Below are 21626 nucleotides of genomic sequence, written 5' to 3'. Positions count from 1 at the left end.
TTACTTAGATAAAGGATGACTTCTAAACAGCCACAATCAAACAGTAATTAATAGCAAAGCTAGTAAACATTGCTCTCTCACAGAGTAGGTCACTCAGCTTAATTAAATCATCTCCTCAGCACCACGAGACGAGCTCCTGCAGTTAAATAACTAGAGCAAATTACCTTCTCGGACAAAAATGCTGTGAAACATAATTCACTCCAAATAGTAATGATCTCAAAATCCAATCATAAAATCAAAATATCTATACAAGGCGCCACAATGAAAAACAAAATACAAAACATAAAGTTATACACATATATTTACAAAAAGGGATCATTCCTCATATCAAGCATGTCATCGCTTTATGCAACACTCATAACATTGTTACCGTACTGGCGCTTACTTTCAAGCTGTACATTATAACAAAGTTGCAAAATAAACGACATATGACATCATGATAAAAAAAAACGTATCAACTCCAGGCATCATTACGCCTCAGAAGTATACAAACTATCTCTCACAACAGCTACTTCACATTGGTAGCTCAGATTGTGACCAGTACCCATTAGTAATTAGCACGACGAGAAAAGTGTACTAAACTCTTGCAGTTAAATAACTTGAGCAAAATAGACACACTCGTACCAATGCCTAATTATAATATTATTAAAAACAAAACACATCAATAGCACATCGATATCGCAAATCTTAATTTTAAAAAACTACTTTCATGCAACTGTAAGGAATATACAGGTCTATGTGAAAAGTACAACAATAACTACCTTGTCGCATGCATTAACATATGTACATCTCAAAATCATGACTTTTAAACCAAAAAAAAAAAACTTTAACAGTCCATAAAGTGGGATGGGATAGCTTCACTGACTTTGGCATGGCGTAAATTTACGAAAGAAACCTCTGCAGGCACGGCCAGCTCTTGACTCCCTGTGGCTCGACCATCCGTATCAGAGGAAGTCCTGTAGGTAACGAACAATTTCCGAACATCATGTTTCTCATATCGAGGTTTAGAAAATGGTTGGATGGATAGTCATTTTTAAGAACGGAGAACGTTTCAGTGCTGGGTCCATTGGTACAATTTGCACGATCCTGCTGTAAATCCCCATCAAGGGAACGAAACGAAAAGTGCGAGGATACGGGGACATGCATATCGACCACGACTAAGCACAGGAGTTCAGCAAGTACGGATTGTAGCTCTTCTGTAACACCGAATTTTACATATTTCCCTGAATCTCTGCAACACGATAAATTGGTAAAATCTCCGAGAATCAAATAATCCAATGAAGATATGATGAGCGATGTTGAGTTGTTTATTTCCAAAGTTTCCTGACATTTTCAGTATATTTGAATAAGGTGAACACAATCCAAAATGTTCAAAGTTGTTATACAGGATACCGTAGTCCAAAAAAAAAATTAGATTCTCCACCATGTAATAAATTGTCAAATTGATAAATCGGTTTTTAAAGTTTTAGAATTTATTGTAAGTCCAAAAATATGAATTTCACAAAAATACAATTTAGAACAAACAAACTGAATTTTACAAAGAATTTCTTAAGATTTCACAAACTGAGTTTAACAAAGAATTGTCCAAAAGTAAACAAACTGAATTTAACAAAGAGTTTTCCTAAATGTGACTCACTTACAAACTCACTCACATCTAATCTTTGACAACTCCTCCCCCTTTCGTACTGACCAGCCAATTAAATTAAGGATAGAAAATTGCAAGAACAGGGGAATCCGTATGACATTAATTTACAACACTGAAATTAGGTAGAGCTAAGCATAACAAATTCAAAGAACACGATCCTAAGATCTAACCATAAAGTTGTTAACAAGTATGAGTAAATGACATTGATATCGTGAAACAGGAAAGAGATGTCAAGAATTAGATATTGGTAACATGTGCAAAAATGCCTTTCCTAAACATCAAATGAAAACAATTAACTTTCAACTACAGATGTCAAACAAGACCGAAAAGTAATAAACAATTATATAAAAATATATTCATAATTAATAATCTGTCATTTAGAAACCCTTATAACCCATAATCATAACAAGTCGTCAGTTCATCGGCCGTTGTCTTGGCCGATTTTGACCTATTTTTTTGTCGGCCGACCAATTTTGTGTCCATCGGTCCAAGTTATAATTTTTCATGCGTCGGTGACCGATTTCTTTAACTGCAGTTATCCGTCGACCAACCCTCGATCATCGTCCGACCATCGGCGGTCAGTTTATTAAGTCGGTCGTCCGTCGTTGGGCAAGAAGGGTGTTGAAAATTTCGGCCGACGATTAAAATCAAACTGTAGATCAGAGCTCGATGATCGGGCGACGATTGGCCGACTTGTGAATATTTAACCTATTAAGGATACATAACACGAACAAAACTTTGATGCATGGATTGATATAAATGTTTTGAACGGAAATAACATAAATGATTAATCCGTAAGATATAAGGAAGTCTTAAGTATTCTTCGCTGCTTAGATATGCATCATTTGTCGGTTTTATGCAATTCCATACAAATTTTGCACACATTTTCAACATTGAGTCACAATGTTATAAGATTCTGCCACTTTGCCTTGCAAACATTACTCACATCACCTATCTGAATATAGATATATGAAAAAATATTGCTGATTTCTAAAGAAAAAAGATTTTTTGTGTTATTTATCCAATTCATAGGTGTCCTTAGGAATTAATGTGACTGCTCCATGTCGCCCGATACTGTGTCGGCCGATCCTGTTCTTTCAGCCGAAAAGTCCAGAAAATTTTAGTCGCCCGACCATAGGCTTAAATGTAACCTAGGCATAAATATATATCCTTGCATATTGTAATTGCAAAATATACATCGACTACTGCTTCAAAACATTTTGAATTACCAAGCATGTGAAGCATAATTCTCCTACATGTTCATGATCTTCTTTGCCCTGCAACGGTAGTCCCGCTGGACATGTCATTAATGGTGACATAAATACAGATTTAATGAGGACCTTTAGTCTCGTTTTTTAACATGACCAAAATAAGGAAAACCAATATCTCATACAGGATTCCTTAGGTACATGAAAAAATCCTGACATAAATGACATGCAGCGGGTTCCTGTTATCTATAAATGTTTACTAAACCCCTTACTTCACTTTATTTTGTCTACGGATTTTTCCGTTGATCCAACCATAACTTTGAGCACAAGGCGGCTGTATCTTCGATTGTCTTCTCTTCGATGGTACCTGATCACCTCTGATGTGTTGATAGTTCATGTTTGTAACCTTACTATTTGTATTGCTATTTACAAATGGACATATGAACTTGGTTACCGTTTGTTATCTTAATACGACGTACGTCATTGAAAACTAATCGATTATTATTATTATTATTATTATTATTATTATTATTATTATATAGCTAATAAATGGTCAATAATAAAATACTAGGAAAATCTAGAGAATTTTAGCGTTCAATATCTTGGCGTTTTATTGAGTTTGTATAACGTATATGAGTATGCCCGAAACATTCCGAATACGAGCGTTCAATATGGAACGCCCCATTGTAAACAAAAAAATGTCTTCTGGTCAAATTCTCAGAGTTAAATTAAAGGAAGGAAGTGGCATCTAAGTGAGATGTGTTTATATTTACACAAAAATGAATTCATTTATTGAAAATTAAGCACGTATTAGACCCATTAAAACCTAAATAAGCAAATCATAACGCTCTGTAGGGTCATCGGAATGATGCGATATTGAACACTTACAGGACAGGCGTTAATTTGAATACCGATACTAAAAAATAGTAATTTGAGTTTTTTTAGTTAGAATGATTATCATAGATTATGAGGAAACATTTTAGCTATATAATAAAGGAGTTATATTGAACATATATTGGTGATAATTATAAGCACTCGTTGACTGTACAATTGCACTCGCAAGCTCGTGCATTTGTTTAGCCAACTTGAGCCAATATTCACCTATAACCCTCTATTATCATGCATTATGCAAATCATGCCATAATGACATGCCATAGTCTAGTAAGTGTCTAGTCTAGTAAATGTTCTACGCTATTTATTCAAGTTTCAAACACTTTTGTAAGTAAAATTATCCTATTATACAAACCACCAAAGTCATCTAATCAACGTTTAAGTGACTATAAACTTTATTAAAATCGCTAAGATGACTGTAATTACTAATACTTGTTGCATCACTTGTAGAGACCATGGTTTGATGTAGAGTATTGTAGACACAGTCACATTTAAGGTCATTATCGGGAACTTTTTGACAATTTACTTCAGTTGTTTCATAAACGATATCCATATATTCCGATGTAAGAATATTTCCTGGCATTTCGTTATCACCATTCAATGCAGAATTTATGTTTGCTGATAAATCACTGTCGAATTTATCTCCTATTTCTAACACAAAATAGTTATCCTTCACAGTATTTGTTAATTCAATCCTTGGTGTTTCGGACATTTCTGAGTCTTCTTTAGCTGGGTGGTGAGTACTATCTGGAAACTAAATTATTAAACTATCATAAATTTCTAAAATTTGTTTTTGCATAATTTGTACGTGTACTTGAATATGCTAGGCTAAAAAGAAAGCCTCTAGATTAAAATAAAATGTTGTCTAGTGATCATCAGAAAAAAACATTAAATCTATCAAATACATGTCCAGTGTCAAACATTAACAATCATACCTCTTCTTTAACTGTACATTTTGTTTTTCTGAAAATACAATAAAATTGAGACTATCATATCAGGATTTCCTAATTTTCGTAAGAACATATTAAGGGTCCTCCACACACACCAAACTTATGTTCTCATATTATTGAGCATTACTTATAACAAGCATATCAACCTTTAAAAACTGACTAGGAATTAAAACATTATTTATACTGAATTTTTAAAATAATAATTTCACAAATTTAAGATATTTTTCCCAAAGCGTTTTAATACCTAGCACAACAAATTTTGTTTTACCCTTCGTATATTTTAAAGCTCAAAGAATAAGCATAAAACTTGATTTTATCAATCAACATATTTTTTAGAGAAATTTATTTAATTCATAAAAAATACATAAAACTCATTTTCTCTAAGATAAATCTAAAGAAAAATCAATGAAGACACTTTTTGTATAGAAGAAAAATCAACGAATTACATAAAATCAACAAATTGAATTTAAATTCAATGCACTGATGTAGAAAAATATTTTCGAAATCTCTGGTATGAAAGTTCCTTTTTGGAGTTATCTTTCCTGTTGCCCGGGACTCAAAAACTTTGGCAAGTCTCTGCATACGTCACTATACTATATTTACTCATTATTGGCAACTATACTGGACAGATATAAAAGAGGAAAACTAGAAAAACACACTATTTTATCAATATTTATAAACACACAATGAAGTAATGTATTATTGAAACGCACAAATTAGTGTGCAAAAATATCAACATTCAACACAGACTTGGAAGTATTTTTTCTCTATATAGGTCACAAGTCACATGGTGTGGAGGACCCTTAAACGTACCTAGACGGTATTGAACATTTTGAAAATGATGATATCGATACAAACTACACTGTTCAAGGATTATTCAGACTCGCTATTGCTTAATTTGCATAAAATAGCGGGATATCGCGTCACTAGAAAAGCTGGCTGATTAGCGAGGTAGTATAAGTTCTCTATATGCTGACCGCTACATTAAGTTAGTATACAAAATGTAATTACAAAATAATTCTGAATTCATTTATCTTAAAAAATAGTACTTAACATCATATAACAAAAGTTATTCTGATGATGCTTATATAAATGGTTCTTAACACTTTTCAACTGATGATGCAAAAAGGTGTTTACATGTAACGCACCTATGACGCCTGTATAGGAGAGAACCGACACAGATGACACTAAGCAGTGCCATACAGATCATTATGACAGTAACAATAAAACTCCAATGGCCGTACTGCACGTCTGCGATCTCTGGAATATTCCCTTTAGATGTTACCTCATACGTCGCTGTCTTCGTCAGGAATGCATTAAGTGAATCAGACGCTTTCGATACATGGTCAGCTGACAAGGAATTTTTCTTCATATCTTTAAAGAAAAGTGAATCATTTAAAGTATGAAGTCGTTCTTGTCCATTTATACTTATAAATAGGGAATAAAGTACAAATAAATGAAACACTTGAAAGATACGAAAAACGGTCAGAGTAGAACTTAAACTATTTTTTAAACATAGGAACTATATTTAAGTTTGTAATGCGGACTTTAATATGAATGATCCTAAAAAATGAACACATATTTCACAATATTTACATTTGCTGATGTCTTTCCTTATATAAGAGTGCTAATAAAATTGAAATTCAATTTTCAATGACAGTTTGTCACATGATAAGACTTTCTTGCATATGGAAAGCAAACTGCACTAGCAATTTGGAAAGTTCCGACTGTGACATCAGATGTTGTCGTAGATACTTTAAGTTGCATTTCAAAATCAAAGTGTATATAATGCCTATGTTTTTTTGAAACTTGAATAAAAAAGTATAATATAAACATAAGAAATAAAATATCATTTTTTAGAGTTTCATAGGGGTATGACATGAAGTTGGTACGTGATCAAATCTACTATAACGCCCTTCGGGCGTTATAGAATTTGATCATGCGACCGACTTCATGTCATACCCCCAAATGAAACCCTAAAAATGATATCTTATTTTTTAAATAACACCATTCAAGTCTGTAAGGTGGACTTCCATAAAAATGATGCTCAAAACATAAACACATGTTTTGAGCATCATTTTTATGGAAAACATAAACACATATCTACAATAACATCAAACAAAAATATTGGAAGAATACTTTACCTAAATACACATTCATCACCCCGCCGCAGCAACGAATGGTCACAAATGTCGCTGACGACTTGTTTCCTTGGAAATACACTGTCGTTTCGCTGATACCCCCGTCTTTGTCAGCAACATTGCACGAAGAAAAATCGACATTTGCTACCCCGGCGATATTTGGTACGGAAAGGTAAATCTGACGACAGTAGTTTGGAATGAGACATTCTACGGATAGGTATCTCGACATGGTTCTTCTGAAAATTTTGAAGAGAAATGGAGCTATGGTAAAACGTAATACATGGGTACTCAAATTAGTGAAATCTTTTTCTCGGCTATTGATTCAAAGTGCTAGAGATACAGATACGAATTGAGCCTCCCAGTACTTATTTCAGCTAAGTATACTCACACCAGAAATGTAGTTGAAGTGAAATGTCGAAAGATACTAAACTAACAACATTAAGTGCTTACCATCAGATTAAACGATGACATTTCGTTTACTGGTCAAAAACCTATGACAATTGAGTCAGCTGCTCGGCTCACGTTTTCAAACGGTTTTAGGAAAGTTGGTTCTAATTTGTCCTTTTTAATTGTTAAAAAAACGATATTTAATTAAAATTGTATTGTTTTGGTTAAATATAAATTTTGTAACTCTGTCCATTACTGCTGATCAAGCCATCAGAATATTTATTCTTTTTATAACTGACTGAGAAATTATGTTATTAGTTTTTAAAACAACATTAAGTATCTCTGATGTGTTAATGGAGGACAAGTAATAAACAGTAGCAGTTGTAATGAAATGACGCTAATTAAGAAATAAGGTATCATTTTTTTGAGTTTTATTGGGATGTAAAACGAGTTGGTCACATGATCAAATCCCATAAAGCCCGAATTATGGAAGATTTGATCATGTGCCAACCCGTTTTACATCCCAATAAAACCCAAAAAATGATACCTTATTTCTTAAATAAAGACGCTTGCTTTCAGTAGTGTTATATAAAGGAAAACATTTGCAAATGTAAATATTGTTTCATATTGTTTCATATTCATATTTAAAAAACATCAGTTAATCAGTTTATTTAAGTCCATTTAAACAAATACTTATTAGAAGTTTTGATCAGTTGCCTATTTTCGGATACGTTCTTTCATTTGTACGAGTATGTAAATTGAGAGTAATTGATACATATAACATACCTTGTTTATTTGACAGTTCCCATTAGCTCGGATACTCGGGGCAAAATAATAATTCGATCTGGACGACCGACTTTCTCCCCTTCTTCTATACACATTCATAAGTGTTTAGGAAGTATGATGACATTTCCAGTTCACTTGACTCTTGGTCATCATCTTAAGAGTGGAGAAAAGCAAATTGAGTCCATCGTTTATTTTCTTAATGTTGCATACTGTTTGAGATGACAAATAACTTTTAAAAAATGATGCAATTTTGTGTTGCTTTCGCAAATTAAGGATTCATACTTTCCTTTCATACATGCATACCACTTACCATTGTCGAATGGTGTCGGTTTTGGGCCGCTGTTATTCATCGCTGTTGAATTATATACATGTATAACACAACGTATTGGTATTCGCCATGAATTCTTTTTATAACAACAGAACTATTTTTAATTTGAGCCACGTCTCAATTTGCAATCCGAAACAATAAACAAAACACTTTCACAGTAATAGACAGTCTTTAAATTAGCATTTCTTAAAAGTTTCCTCATAAGATACAATTATCAGTTAAGAATAAATTGACAAAAAAACCTGGTAAAGAGATATAAGAATAGTTCTTGTAAACATAAATAGTTCAGAAATAGTAAACAAATAGTTCTTGTTCCATGAAAAATATGATAAAAACAGTAAGATCTTTACAATGTGCTATGAAAACTTCTATATCACGTTATAGTAGAGGTGATGACAAAATGAAGATCTTGTCATGTAATATTCAGCATAACATCAACATTTGATATTTTGTAAAATGTAAACAATACAATTTGGAATACAAATGGTGAAGAGGGTAAAAATACAACCCCGTGGATAATGAGGAGTAAGCACTCCTGAACACTGGTTTCTCCCGTTGTCAATGAAAACTTTTAAGAATTTGATTTGGGGGAAAATAGATAAGCAAATACAAACATTGTTCCCAGTCTTTATTATGAAAACAAAATTTGACAGATTATTAAATTTGATATATTTGCTATTTAACCAGCTTTTATTCCCATACGAAAAATATCCACAAGTTTGCAGACCGTGTTAATCTCGCGAATATTTAGCAATGAGAACAATTTTCTTCTTTGTATAAGTTTTAAACCTCCGAAATTGATTTCAAACTGTCGAATCGTGAATAAAAGATTACGCGAAAAAAATCTGGATGATATTATTTCAAACTTGAATGAATTAACAAATTAACGAATGTACAATATTGCTATTTAAAACCAACAACGAGATATTATGAAGAAAAATTCTTTAAAAATGGAATAATGCAAACATAGTTATATCAATAACATGAATAATGAATAATGTCTTTTATAGAAGATGTGAGGAACAGACCCGCTTTGCAAAGCCTGGTAAAAAAAAATACTTATATAATAACATGTTTTTGTGCAACTTTAAAAAAAAACACTGAATGTCTCTTTGATAACAAAATCAATTGCCTTTTCTGTTTTAAATAAACGCTAGAAAAGAGAGACATTTTAGAAATGATTGCGATTACAATAAAGACAGTCGTCCCTCTCACAGAATCCTATTTATGTAATTAAATGACTGTATTCTTGATTGAAGTCATTGAAATGACTGTAGTTATCTGTTGAATCAGTGTGCAGTTGATCCTCGGCTGCATGTAATGTGTTATATACACCATCAACCACCTGGATGTTACAATTTGGCATTCGATTAGCGTCTTCAACTGTTTCATAAGCATTAACGACATCATCATTGTGTTCTAAAGCAAAGCCAGTACTAAGTCTTGATGTCGTTTGTTGAACATTTAGCTGAGTATCCTTTGGTTGTTGTGTACCGTTCGATATCATTTCCTTCTCTAACACAAAATAGTAATCGGTCGCTGGTCTGATTGGACTGTCATTAGAAGTCTGGGTTCTCTGTGATTCATTCACAGTGGAATATTCGTGGTGATCTAGAAACTGAAATATTATTTAAATTCAATATATGTTGTTTATTTTCATTAGAATTTTGATAATGAGTGTTACTATGGTAAATTGTAATTTTATTTATTATTAAGGAAGGTCCATACTTTTACGGATCCGGTTTTAATTTTACACACCAATATAAAATTCTGATTATCACTTTTTATTGAAATAAAATATTTTGGAAGCTTGAAAATAATTTAGTAAATATATATCTATTAAGTATAGTGTCAGTTTGCATACAAAGCATTTAATATATACTATTTATGGACATTTAAAACACTTTACACTGTCCATAGGATTTATATGTTTTTAGCACATACACTATGATACACAGACACAAAATTCTTAATTGCCTTTATGAACCTAAACCCTTCTTATTTTTTTTAAACAAACTAACTTGAGATCTATTTTTATAGATTTTAGGCCTATATCATCTTTTCAAATTTTACTTTCTTTTTAAATTTTGCAAAAATGATTGAAAACTTTGATATTCCAAAAATGGGGGTATACGTGTTCAAATAGCTGTTTTGTTAAATTTTCTGGTCAATCATAATAAAGTTAGTGTTTTCGTTAACCTTAGATATAATTCTTACTAATTCTAAAGAAAAAATGCATGTAAACAGTTTAGATTTTGAGAATTGTTAAAAATAAGGATATTTTGAGAATTTATTCTTAAAGACGTGGACAGTTTAAACAACAATTTGTTAATGTTTTCCAGGAAATATTTCAAATATTCTCCTGGCAAATGAATTTTTGTTGTTTCCACAAGTTTTGATATAAATTTGATGTGATTTGGTGCATAGCTAAATAAGATATGATACACATCCTTATGCTTAATATTGGCTGTTGAATTTTTAGAGGTATGTACTCTGAGACAAGTTGTATGAAAATTAATCTGCAAATATTTGTCTTTTATATATTCAAGGTATTCAAGTTAAAAAATGATCAGTTTGACAGAAAATGTTGAAAGTACGGACCTACCTTAATTTTATTCAGAAACTAACACAGTGAATGAGGAAGCATATTATATAACTCTGCATGCGATGAATGTTACCCATTAATATGTATATTTTAAATGTTTGATAAGGCGGAATGGAAATGCAAGGAATAATACAAAAATACAATATGAACATTAAGAGTTTCAGCATATTTTAGCTGTTTAAAAGGTGATTGTTTTTATAAAAGCATAATAAAGCATTTGTGATAAAAGCATAATACAACACCATACCTGTCTGTTTGCGCTTTTCATCAATTTTCTGACAAAATAAAGCAAATCCCTACCATTTATCTTCAATTTTATTTTCATCAATTACATCAAAGCGTATGTTACAAAATGCAGATATAAATAAAACACCACTTTGCTTTACATCAATACCTATATCTGTAATAGAAATATTCCAATTCCAATGACAAGCAAAGATAAATAGACCGATACAACAGGTACTATAATACTAGGATTGTCGTTTGGCATCTCAGGAGTCTCCAAAACATTCTTTCCTAATGTTGTCTCACACTCTGCTGATTTTGTGTATAAAATTTCAGGAGGAACTTTAGATTGACTACCAGCTGATGTAGATGTTTCTTTCTCAGTATCTTCAAGACAATAAACGATCACTTAGAAGACTTTGTTGTTTTACTCCTCAAGTATTTAATAAAGATTGTATTCCACTGGTAACTAGTATACCCCGGTATTCGAGTATTACTGCTTGCACAAATGAAATTGTGGGCTACTTTGCTAGAAATGAACACCACTTGCAAGCGATGAGCATACATGAAAAATGAAGATAACGAACAATATCCAAGCAATCTCAATTGTACATTACCAGTTGAGAGGAGAGCAATTATAGACCGAGATGGGATCAGGTGCAAGATTAATAAGCAAAAAAAAACATGCTCTTTGTACGAACAATTTCCAAAACGAGACAAGTCATCGACAAATAAGTTGATAAGACAAGATATCAACAACCGTTTTATGTAAAAAATTTCGCAAATCCCATGGCCGATACAATGATCTTGTTAACAAAAATAATTTATCGCAAAGATGAATGTTGACTGACGTTTTTCATACAAATTTTTCAGCCATTTTTTTCGTACTAATTGCCGTTTCTAATCTTTTTTGCTGATTAACGTATTTCATACTACTTGTGAGTCCATTATTTATACACTGAATTCACGACGGATTTTTCGTTATTTTCCGATAATGACAAGGAGCACATGGCGGATGTGACCGATCGGGGATGCTCATTCCTCCACGGCACCTGATCCCAGCTCTGATGTTTTTGAGGTCCGTGTTTTCTCTGCTCCTATTTTGTATTGTTTATGGACTTTTGATCTTGAATACAGTTCGTTGGCTCAATATGTTTTATTCATATATACTTGTGTGGGGTAAATCAATTGTAATTGTACACAAGAACTCAGTATAAACAAAGAAGTTATTTAGTCTGCATGATTTGTGAATACCTCATCTTTTATCAATAACACTCTTGCACACTTTAAACAAAGTGAGTCAACTTTGATCCATTTAGGTTCACCATTTAAATAACCAAGCGAGTAAAAAGGTAATAAAAGTAAAGAAAATTATACATTATGTTTTAACGAGAACATGTCTGTTTTTACAATAAAACTTTAACATACCTGGAAACACATAAATTACCCCGTCATAACAATTCCTGACATTGTTCAATATTTTGTTTGATTTGTTTCCATTGAAATGCACTGTTGTTGGCTATTGTTGATCATCAAAAGTGACGCAGGATGTTGTGCTTATTTTTGTGACGTTCCTAGCGTATGGTGTAGAAAGAAACACGTCACGGCAGATGTTTGGACGGGAACAGTTTACACCCTCTAATATCGACATATGGTTTGTTTAAAACTGAAATTGAATATTTTCATTTAAAACCTATATAATATAAAAACTTATATGTGACTTGTTTTAAGTAAGCATAAAAATAACACCATTAATAAAAAGTTACATGTATGGATTAATCTTGCATTCTTTATATAAAAACACAACTTACTTAATAAGACAACGCTTTTCAAGATATCCTGAGAAAATCTTCTTTCATAAGCACGTTATCATGTAATTCTATTTGGCGTTGTATTGTTGCAAACCTCTTTTCGTAGCGGTTTACTTTTGTTTTTGACAAGTAATTTTTATTTGTTTATATAGTTTTGCCAAACTGAAGATTGTTTGCAATCAGGGGATATCCCATTGCCAATTTTGTTGTTCATTGTACACAGGAAATTTGCTGTTATTATGTAATACATGTAAAATCAATACAGTATGTATACTGTAAATCTGGAAATTTTTGCTGTAGATAAATTTTTAGCAAATTTGCAAGTTCATTGCATTCGCAAAAATAATTTTCTTAAAAATAAATTACCAATAAGAAAATGTAAACAAAGCAGTGGTCATTCGCAAAACTTTGAAACGTAAAATTTAATCAACAGCATTTTGATTCGAATTCGCAAAATAAAATCGACGTAAAAATTTCCAGATTTACGGTATAAATTTTGATTAAGAATACCTCTCAATATATTAACAAAATATAAGTTTATTGTACTTAAATCAAACACGATATATAATCAGTATACAATATCTGCTTCCAAGGAATCCACTCTTTAAACTCTAAACACAAATTGGTTTTTTGATGAGTGTTCCCTCCTTTTTTTATTTTTTAAAATATTTTTACTTTAAACATCCTACGTAAAAAATGTAACATTGTAACCTATTTTAGTATTTTCCTGCAACGATGGAAAGTGTGACTAAGTCAAACATTTTAATTACTCGTATTTGTCAACATAGAGTAGTAACATCATCAAGTCAAGATTGATGTTAAGTAGGATGATGAAAGTAGTACTACAACTAGGAGGTCTGGGCATCAGAGACACGTTTTACATAAAAACTCAATACCAACATTTCCTGCATGATATTTACACACTGAGGGGAACTGTTTTTTATGTACTAATCAAATTAAATTCGTTTTATTAAATGTACCCCAATGAAGTTTATTGTGCAACATTGCATGGTAGTGCCTCGAAATTCAGCGATTATAATGGGCTAACAAGACTTTGAAACGTTTTAAGTACACAACAACCCTAACGGTATGATAAGATTTTTTAAAAGTCCATGTTATACACTGCTTTCATTTGAGGAAATATATGTATATTTCTTTTAAAGTTTAAGTGTTCATACTTTTTACAAGTTTTTATCTTTTTTTATGATACCCCACATCCCCCTGATAAACGTTACTTTGAGTCTATCTTCTGTATCTCCGACCGTTTTTTGGTCCTCATAAGAATAGTTCACTTATAAGAGATGGTAGAAATTGCCTAAAAGAATGAAACATGTTTATCACCATTTATGAGAGTGTTCAAGAACTATGCACACTGACTCTCTATCCTCGCCAACAATTTACCTTCATCTAATTTTAATTAAAAGTATAATTGGCATTTTGGACATTTATATGTTGACGGTGCGACCGTTATTGCGAGCGCAGATATTTATTTTGTTATAATTTAGATCGGGTTCGTCAAACTGCAAGTGACATTTGGTGCGTCTAGACTCTGACGTCATATGACGTCGTATGTACGAGGGTTGATCCAAAAGTAGTGTCACAGTGTCCATATCTTTTATATTTGGCGTCATATTATCAAATATTATATACCAAAAGATGCACAAATATAAATTTAATTAAACTTTAATTTTTCATTCAATAATGTTGAACTGAATTTATTTTATAGATGTAAAAAACATATAAGATACATGTAGGGGGTGTCGCCGCGTCAAAACCGAACGTGACAAATTAAGTGTACTTTTTTAAGTATAAAAAAGACAAACACTTAAAAAGCATCTTTTAAAAGCGCCTAAACGCAAAATACTTTAAAAGACAAAAATTTACATCATTTTCTAGTCTTAAATTGAAAATTATATGACATCACTGACAATTTTTTAAAAAAAAAAAAAACATCGTTGATTTGTTCTGGTGCATTGAAAAAAGGAAATGTCAAAATGGACAAAAAAGCCAAAACAAACTGTAATGCATTTTTGCTTCAAAATGGAGAAATCGCCAGTAGAGACAGTTACGTTGATTCACCAGACTTTCGGAGGAAAGAATGTAAATAAGAGACGTGTTTAGATGGTTTCAGCGATTTTCGGTGGGTGATGGGTCATTAAATGCTCAGCAGATGACAAGAAAACCGAAAGATGGGAGGGCGGACGGAAATGTTCAATGGTGCGTGACGTTGTCAGATAGACAGACGGATAGAGCGATATGTGAAATTTTAAGTTGGTCTTTTACTACTGTTCAATGAATTTTGACAGAATTAATTATAAAAAAAATGAGTGTACGATGGGAACTAAGGGTAAGAAAGTGAAATTTGTGAACGTGTTCGTGGATATCATATATTTTTTAATGAAACGAAGGGAAGCGTTTAAATGTATGACGGCGCGTATCCGTCATATGACGCTATTTAGCTGCGGCGACTACCATAATCGCACGTTGTATATAATCCGATATTTTGAAAAATATAAATCATGTTGAATTGAAATTTTCAGGTCTGATTTGAAATAAATATAGCTTTCATCATTTATAATTTTGTTGTTTTACGTCGATGGATAGCGATTTTATCGAAGTTGTGACATTACTTTTGGATCAACCCTCGTATGTTACATTTCTAAAAAGAAGTCTGAACAGTGCTGAAAGTAAATGAAGAACGTTTCGTTTAACTATTTATCTTCAATATCTATCCATTAAATCAGGGCATGCTTACTTTTAGTTGAACTTTTGTTGCTATTCTCGCGAGAACGTAGCTTTAACAAGTGATGCATTGTGGGTCCAAATTACTGCGTCAAAAAATTCTATCGAATGAATGAATGTGTGCAGTAGTCCAAATTTTCTCTTCGCACAGGCGTTGCTTTAAGAGCTCGCAGTGACGAACGTCGCTTCGCTAATATCGTTTGAAATACAAACGATAGGTCATTTAGTTATTAATTTAGCATTGAAAAGATTTTTTACAACTCTTTTCATGAGGGGGTAGAGCATTTTTTGCATTGAAATCCGGCTTCATTACTATATTACAATGTGCACGGAAATGCACAAAACTAAGTGCATGCACTATATAGTAAACTTTTAATGACACAGATACATTGCCGAGTCTTGTAAATGATCTATCAAACCCTTATCCTTACTCCTGTTTACACTTTTGCGCACTAAAGGCATATGCTGTATTGCTATAAATTATTCCGAAATCCCAGGAAGTTTTTTTTTTTTTTTTTTTTTTTTTTTTTTTGAAAAAATAGGTTCCATAAAATTTTTTAAGAAAATCAATGAATTCATAATCTATTCCTTTACAATAGTTTACAATCATTTTTCAATATAATTTAAATGCCAGATTACGCCAATTAACTTCTTATTCAATAGACATGAAACTTTGAAATATTCATATCTTGTTATGAATCATCCACAAAATTACTTTGTTTAAAAGAAACATCCGAACTCGTCCTGAATTGAGATAGGGTCGTCCAACCATCTTTGAAATTTAACTAGGCATTTATTCTGTTTGTTTATTAGTTGAACTGTTTTTTTATTCTCATGAGGCAGAATTATTTTAAAAATATACAAGAGAAAAAGAAAATTATTGATTGTCCTTCAACTTGACATTAAGTTATGTTGACAAAATATGCTTAATAAACAATAGTCATGTCGACTCGATATACCTATGTGAAGGACACCAAAATTCCGATTCATTTGGTTCATATTTTATACTTTATTAAAAACTTAACTTTGTGATAAAGGAAAAGACGTTGGGTATTCCATCGTCACTTTTCCCTACTAACGTAGTTATATTCCAATATTACCAGCATATGGTACTATGGTCTCCCAACTGTGTACAATAGCATTAACTTGTGAACAAAAGCATGAACTTTTGCTGCTATTCTTGCCAAGACAGGCAAAACTACTACCTCGACTTAGCCAGGATTGAGCACAACGCGCAAACCCAGTCCAGGCAAAACCTCAACAACAACACGGGACAATCAGCTAGGATCGGAGACAGTTTAGTTTTCCCCGCGAAAAACTCTTTGTATTAATATAAAATACAAATGTAAATAAAATAAAAATATAAAAATCAAAATTACAAAATTTAAGATGAAATATCTATTCAAATAAGGAGCCGTGCAAATACAGACCTCTAAAACATAAGAGGTTGGATCAGGTGCCATGTAGGAGTGAGCCTCACCTTTCATCCCTGCCGTGTGCTTCTTGTCATGATCGGGAAATAACGCAAAAAAAAAAAATTGTTCAAAATTCATTGCAACAATAATGACCTAACTCTAAGTATGAAAAAGATAGTCATCACTAATTTAATGCTAGATTGTATTTGCAAACAAGTTCACATTATCAACCATAGATCTTACGAAATGATGACTTAAAATGAGATTTTTTATATTCTTGTTTCACCAACATTTTGTCAATTACTTACCTTGCTGTAGGAAATGTTCATACGTAGAGTATCCTCTTGCGTATTGAATCAACGGAATGCTAAAACCCACCTACCGATGATTACTACATAAGTAAGGGAAGTTAGCGATTGAAAAGTTACAATGAATATGTTTATCGTAAAGCTTTGATGTTTGGTTACCATTGACGTCTTTTTCTAGTAAAATATCGATAATGTCGTCTCAAGCTCACTGGAATATTCGATGTCGACATGTGAAGGGAAATAACTTTTGTTAAAGTCTGCTTCATATGGATACAAAATTAGTTCTTTTAACGGGGAGCAATTGGTACCGATGGAAATTCCAATTAACAAATTGTTGGTATACTGTATTTACTTCAAATTATTCCGTTATCTGATTAATACATAAAGATAAGAAGGACTTGAGTGAAACGAACTCTTTTAGGACAGCTGAACCCACATCTGGTGTGTCTAAAGGCTTGTGTTTTGCCCCTTTACGTTTTAGTGACAAAAAGGATTTATGACATTTAATTATCACAGTGTTATTTTTTACAATTATCATTTCAAAAGTTTAATGAAAATATAATATTTTTATTATGATGGACTCATTACATATCAATATTTAAACTATTCTTTTCACTCATGATTTTTGATATAAAATTGTTTGAAATTTTTTTAAATTCAAAAATAAGTATGAAAAATGTTGAGATATCAAAATTCGATATGGAACTTGTTGTACAATATCTCTACATAGAATTCTATCTATCCATCAAATCTGAAGCGTTATTGAGAATTAGGATCTTCATCTATCGCTCTCAAAAAAGTCGATTACTTCACAGTATTGAGGAGTTTCGTTGGTACATGTAATTGAATCTCTTTGATTTTCGTTCCTCGTCCGTGTTATTGGTTCTACGTATTCTGCCCCTGACCCAGTTCCTTCTAGAGGCACTTCTAGCTGTGTATATACAAGGTCACTCTGTCTTTGAACGTCTCCAGCGGTCACGTATCTAAAATATAAAAATACTTACACGTCGTTTTCCATATTTGTATTTTTCTTATTTCGAGTTTCTGATTAAAATATTATGGCGAACATGATGTTTAAGACCCACAGCTACGAAAAGAGGCTTTTGTTATAACTTTCTTATTTTATAAAGTCTGAAAAAAAGAAGGAAAAAAGAGATGAGTTCAATTAAGAAGCAAGGAATATAAGCATTAAAATTCTCTCTTCGTTAGTATAGGGACAACAGTTCCTTCAATGCCTAAATTTATTTTTACTGGATTTGAAAGCTTTTGTGTAATTTTTAATGATCGTTACCGTTTGTCCCTGCATTAACAAACTAGAGTTTTACTTTAAATTTATTTATTAAGAAATATCTTTTTTGTAAAGTTGCTCAAGATTCACATGAACCATTGATAAAAGAGTCTACCTCTAAAGAAATTATTTAAAACTTTAAAATTGTTCTAACTAGTTAGTTGTTGATAAATTTATAACTGCAATCCGTTTTCAAAAGACATAATAAAGGAGAGAAACGTCAGAGGATGTGAATACTAGTATATTTACATCGAATGTTTGTGAGTTAAACTTGTAAAGAAATAATAAAAATAAAAAAAAAGAAATATGTCCCTTACCTAAATCGCAACTCTTTCCTTGGATTACTCTCCAATCTAAAAATATTTTAATAATTGTTCTTATCAATTTTTTTGTTAAACCCTAATCTATCTTATGTAGGTACGTTGCATCAGAAAACAAAGATTACTGTAACCTTAATGTTAACACTTAACAAGTAAAAACGAAATAATGTCCAAACTCTAAATTCTTCCAATGTGACTTGTGAAGAAGGGGGGTTCAAAGTTAAAATTTCGCCACTTTGATAAAGAAGGGTTTGATCAAATTGCCACTCTACACAGCTCTTATTTAACGACTGTTATCTTTACTTTTGAATGAGTCGCCTCATGGCGGAGTGGTTAGAGCGTCTGCTCTGCAGTCGCCGAGTATGTATGGTTTTTGATTTCCTAGATGAAATAAAGAAGAAAAATTGCAGAATAAACGGTTGTGATCAAACTAGCTATTTTCGCTTAAATGTAGTTTTTAGGGATAAAAGATGGGGAAGAAACTTACAGTGTGTTTGAGTGCATGGATCTCATTTTTCTTCATTCTTACTCTAAATGACTAAAGTCATAAGGTTTAAACTTTAAAACTCACCTTTTACGTTTCACGACCATGACACACAAAAGTATTATTACAAAGAGAACTATAACTCCAATAATTCCGGCTGTAAGCAATAGAGTCATGTCAATAGACTGAAATGGTGTTGAACTTGGCAAAATTCTGGTATCATTTGAAGAGGCGTTTTCTTTAACAACTGAGGTTGAATTAACGTTTTCAGTTGTCGTCGTGGAGAGTAGAGAGGAAGGTTTAGTGGTCTCTACTGATGACGTTGTGGGATCAGTGGTGGTATCTGGAAATGACGTCAGAACATCCGTGTTTTCTTCTTTTTAAGAATGATCAAATAATATATTACACACCTAGGCAAACTTGATATGATTTGAATGAAAATTTATATATGTTTTATTATTATTATTATTATTGTAGAGACCAGATTCTTAATATGGATAGTTCAAATAATAATGGCATTCTTTGACCTTAATAATTTTTAAATACCATCCATGCTTAGATATAGCTATTCAAACTTTACCAATTTTATAAATGAGCGTCCGAGAACCTTCACAACAGCGTGTTTGATTAAACTTCTCTTCAAACTGTCCGTTGACACGAATTTTTGTGAAAGGTTCGTAGCATGGGTTTTCATATTCCTCTGTGCATTCGTCTTTAATATCAATTACAGTTGCAAAGAATTGATCAGTGATAACAAATAAACTGCAAGTTTCACAAAAATTGGGATAAACACAGGTTATCTTTTTCGTCCTCTCCATTGATATTCTAAATATATTGAAAAAAAAATTATAGCATATTTACTACATTTAAATGAAATCAGTGTCAGATATCAATTAAAGAAATGCTAACATTGCACTTAAAAAATGTTGAGAAAGTTTACACATAGCCATTAGCTTAGTATCTTTGATATAATGCAACTTTTTAACAATATTGGCAATTTGCTGCTTAAGCTGTACAACATCCAAGAACCTAGAGGAGGGTGAGATAATTTTTATTCTTCCCGAGTAGATATATATTCCATTTGAACACAATATTGACTTTATAATTGTTTTATTTCATGATGACATTCTGCAAGAATTGAGCAGATCAGAGGACAGTCTATAAATAATAGACTTAAATAATAAAACTACTTCATTTGAAAAAAAGAGATGCTGGAACCTGAAAATTACGTATGTCCAGTCAACGGCTTATTCTGGCACTGACCTGTTGAAAAATGCTAATTATAGTTTCCTCTATAGTAAAAATTGTAACATTCTCAGCATAAAATGAATGCGTATCAAATAAAATTTTAATTTTTCAATAGTGTTGTAAAGCCTTATTTTAACGAAATTTCCATGCGTATGATGTCAGACTTCCTCTCTACTCAATTGCTTTTCTTACAAGCTATATTTCGATAACATTCTGTATTGAGAGGCCTTTCCCTTTCTACATTGATGATACAATTAACAACGCGATGTAGACTTCATACAACATTCCTTCCGATTTAAAGCTTGAACTGAAGATTTTAACAATTATCAATAGAAACAATGTCGCTTGTTTCTCTTTTTACGTTTCTTTACTGTATATTGGATAAAGGTTCGAATGTTTTATTAAATCCAGTACTATCCCACATTTTGTCTTCCGATGACTCGTTATATCATATATTTCTTTAAACAAGTACATTTGTGTATATCCGTATTCATTAAATGCGATGAAATTCACAGAAAATAGCTCCCTATTTTTTTTCTCCATATCAAATATTTACCATTTTCAAGTTTACCCACTCATAAAATTCCTGAAAGTGTCATTTAAACTATGAATTCAAAGTTTTTTTTATAATACTTCATTCAATTGATCATTTTATACGGACTTTAGGTAATGGTTATAAGCCGAAAACTGTCCATTATGTAAGCTATTAGACGACCCGAGGCGCGTTAGCGCCAAAGACAGTCTAATATCTAACATAATGGTCAGTTTGAGGCTTAAAACTTACTTAAAACTTTTCACCACTGTCGAACACTTCCATGTTAACTTATTGGACAGTCTCAGGTAA

General features: G+C 32.0%; 2 protein-coding genes across 5 annotated transcripts in view; both read right to left on the bottom strand.

Moving 5' to 3' along the window:
• The window catches only part of LOC134257638 (uncharacterized), a 29134-nt gene extending 7864 nt beyond the window's left edge, over positions 1-21270 (bottom strand). For 2 of the 4 annotated variants that reach the window (XM_062740232.1, XM_062740235.1), the window contains exon 1: positions 20115-20359. In XM_062740232.1, coding sequence (XP_062596216.1) covers positions 20115-20352 — 238 coding nt within the window. In that variant the 5' untranslated portion in view covers positions 20353-20359. Of the gene's footprint in view, positions 1-18062; positions 18426-19047; positions 19084-19621; positions 19911-20114; positions 20360-20797 lie in introns of those variants that run through there. The other 2 variants (XM_062740236.1, XM_062740237.1) reach the window with 2 other exon arrangements.
• LOC134257637 (uncharacterized) lies at positions 9221-11212 on the bottom strand. The gene is made up of 2 exons (XM_062740228.1): positions 11189-11212; positions 9221-9954 (listed from the first exon to the last, which is right to left on the bottom strand). The coding sequence occupies exons 1-2, from the start codon at positions 11207-11209 to the stop codon at positions 9562-9564; spliced, it is 414 nt and encodes a 137-aa protein (XP_062596212.1). The 5' UTR covers positions 11210-11212; the 3' UTR covers positions 9221-9561.
• Positions 21271-21626: the final 356 nt, after the last annotated feature.

This window comes from Saccostrea cucullata, unplaced genomic scaffold (assembly GCF_032062105.1).
Source record: "Saccostrea cucullata isolate Sc308-1 unplaced genomic scaffold, CSIRO_AGI_Scuc_v1 ctg7270, whole genome shotgun sequence".
Classification (NCBI taxonomy): Eukaryota; Metazoa; Mollusca; class Bivalvia; order Ostreida; family Ostreidae; genus Saccostrea; species Saccostrea cuccullata.
Note: the sequence above shows the minus strand (reverse complement) of the source record. Positions and strands in the feature narration are given on the sequence as shown.

Bases quoted from the DNA above. Each gene is read 5' to 3' on its own strand.
- LOC134257637 (XM_062740228.1), bottom strand. From the start codon at position 11,209: ATGAAAAGCGCAAACAGACAG. The intron at 9,955-11,188 runs GTATGGTGTTGT...ATAATATTTCAG, and splicing joins TGAAAAGCGCAAACAGACAG to TTTCTAGATCACCACGAATA.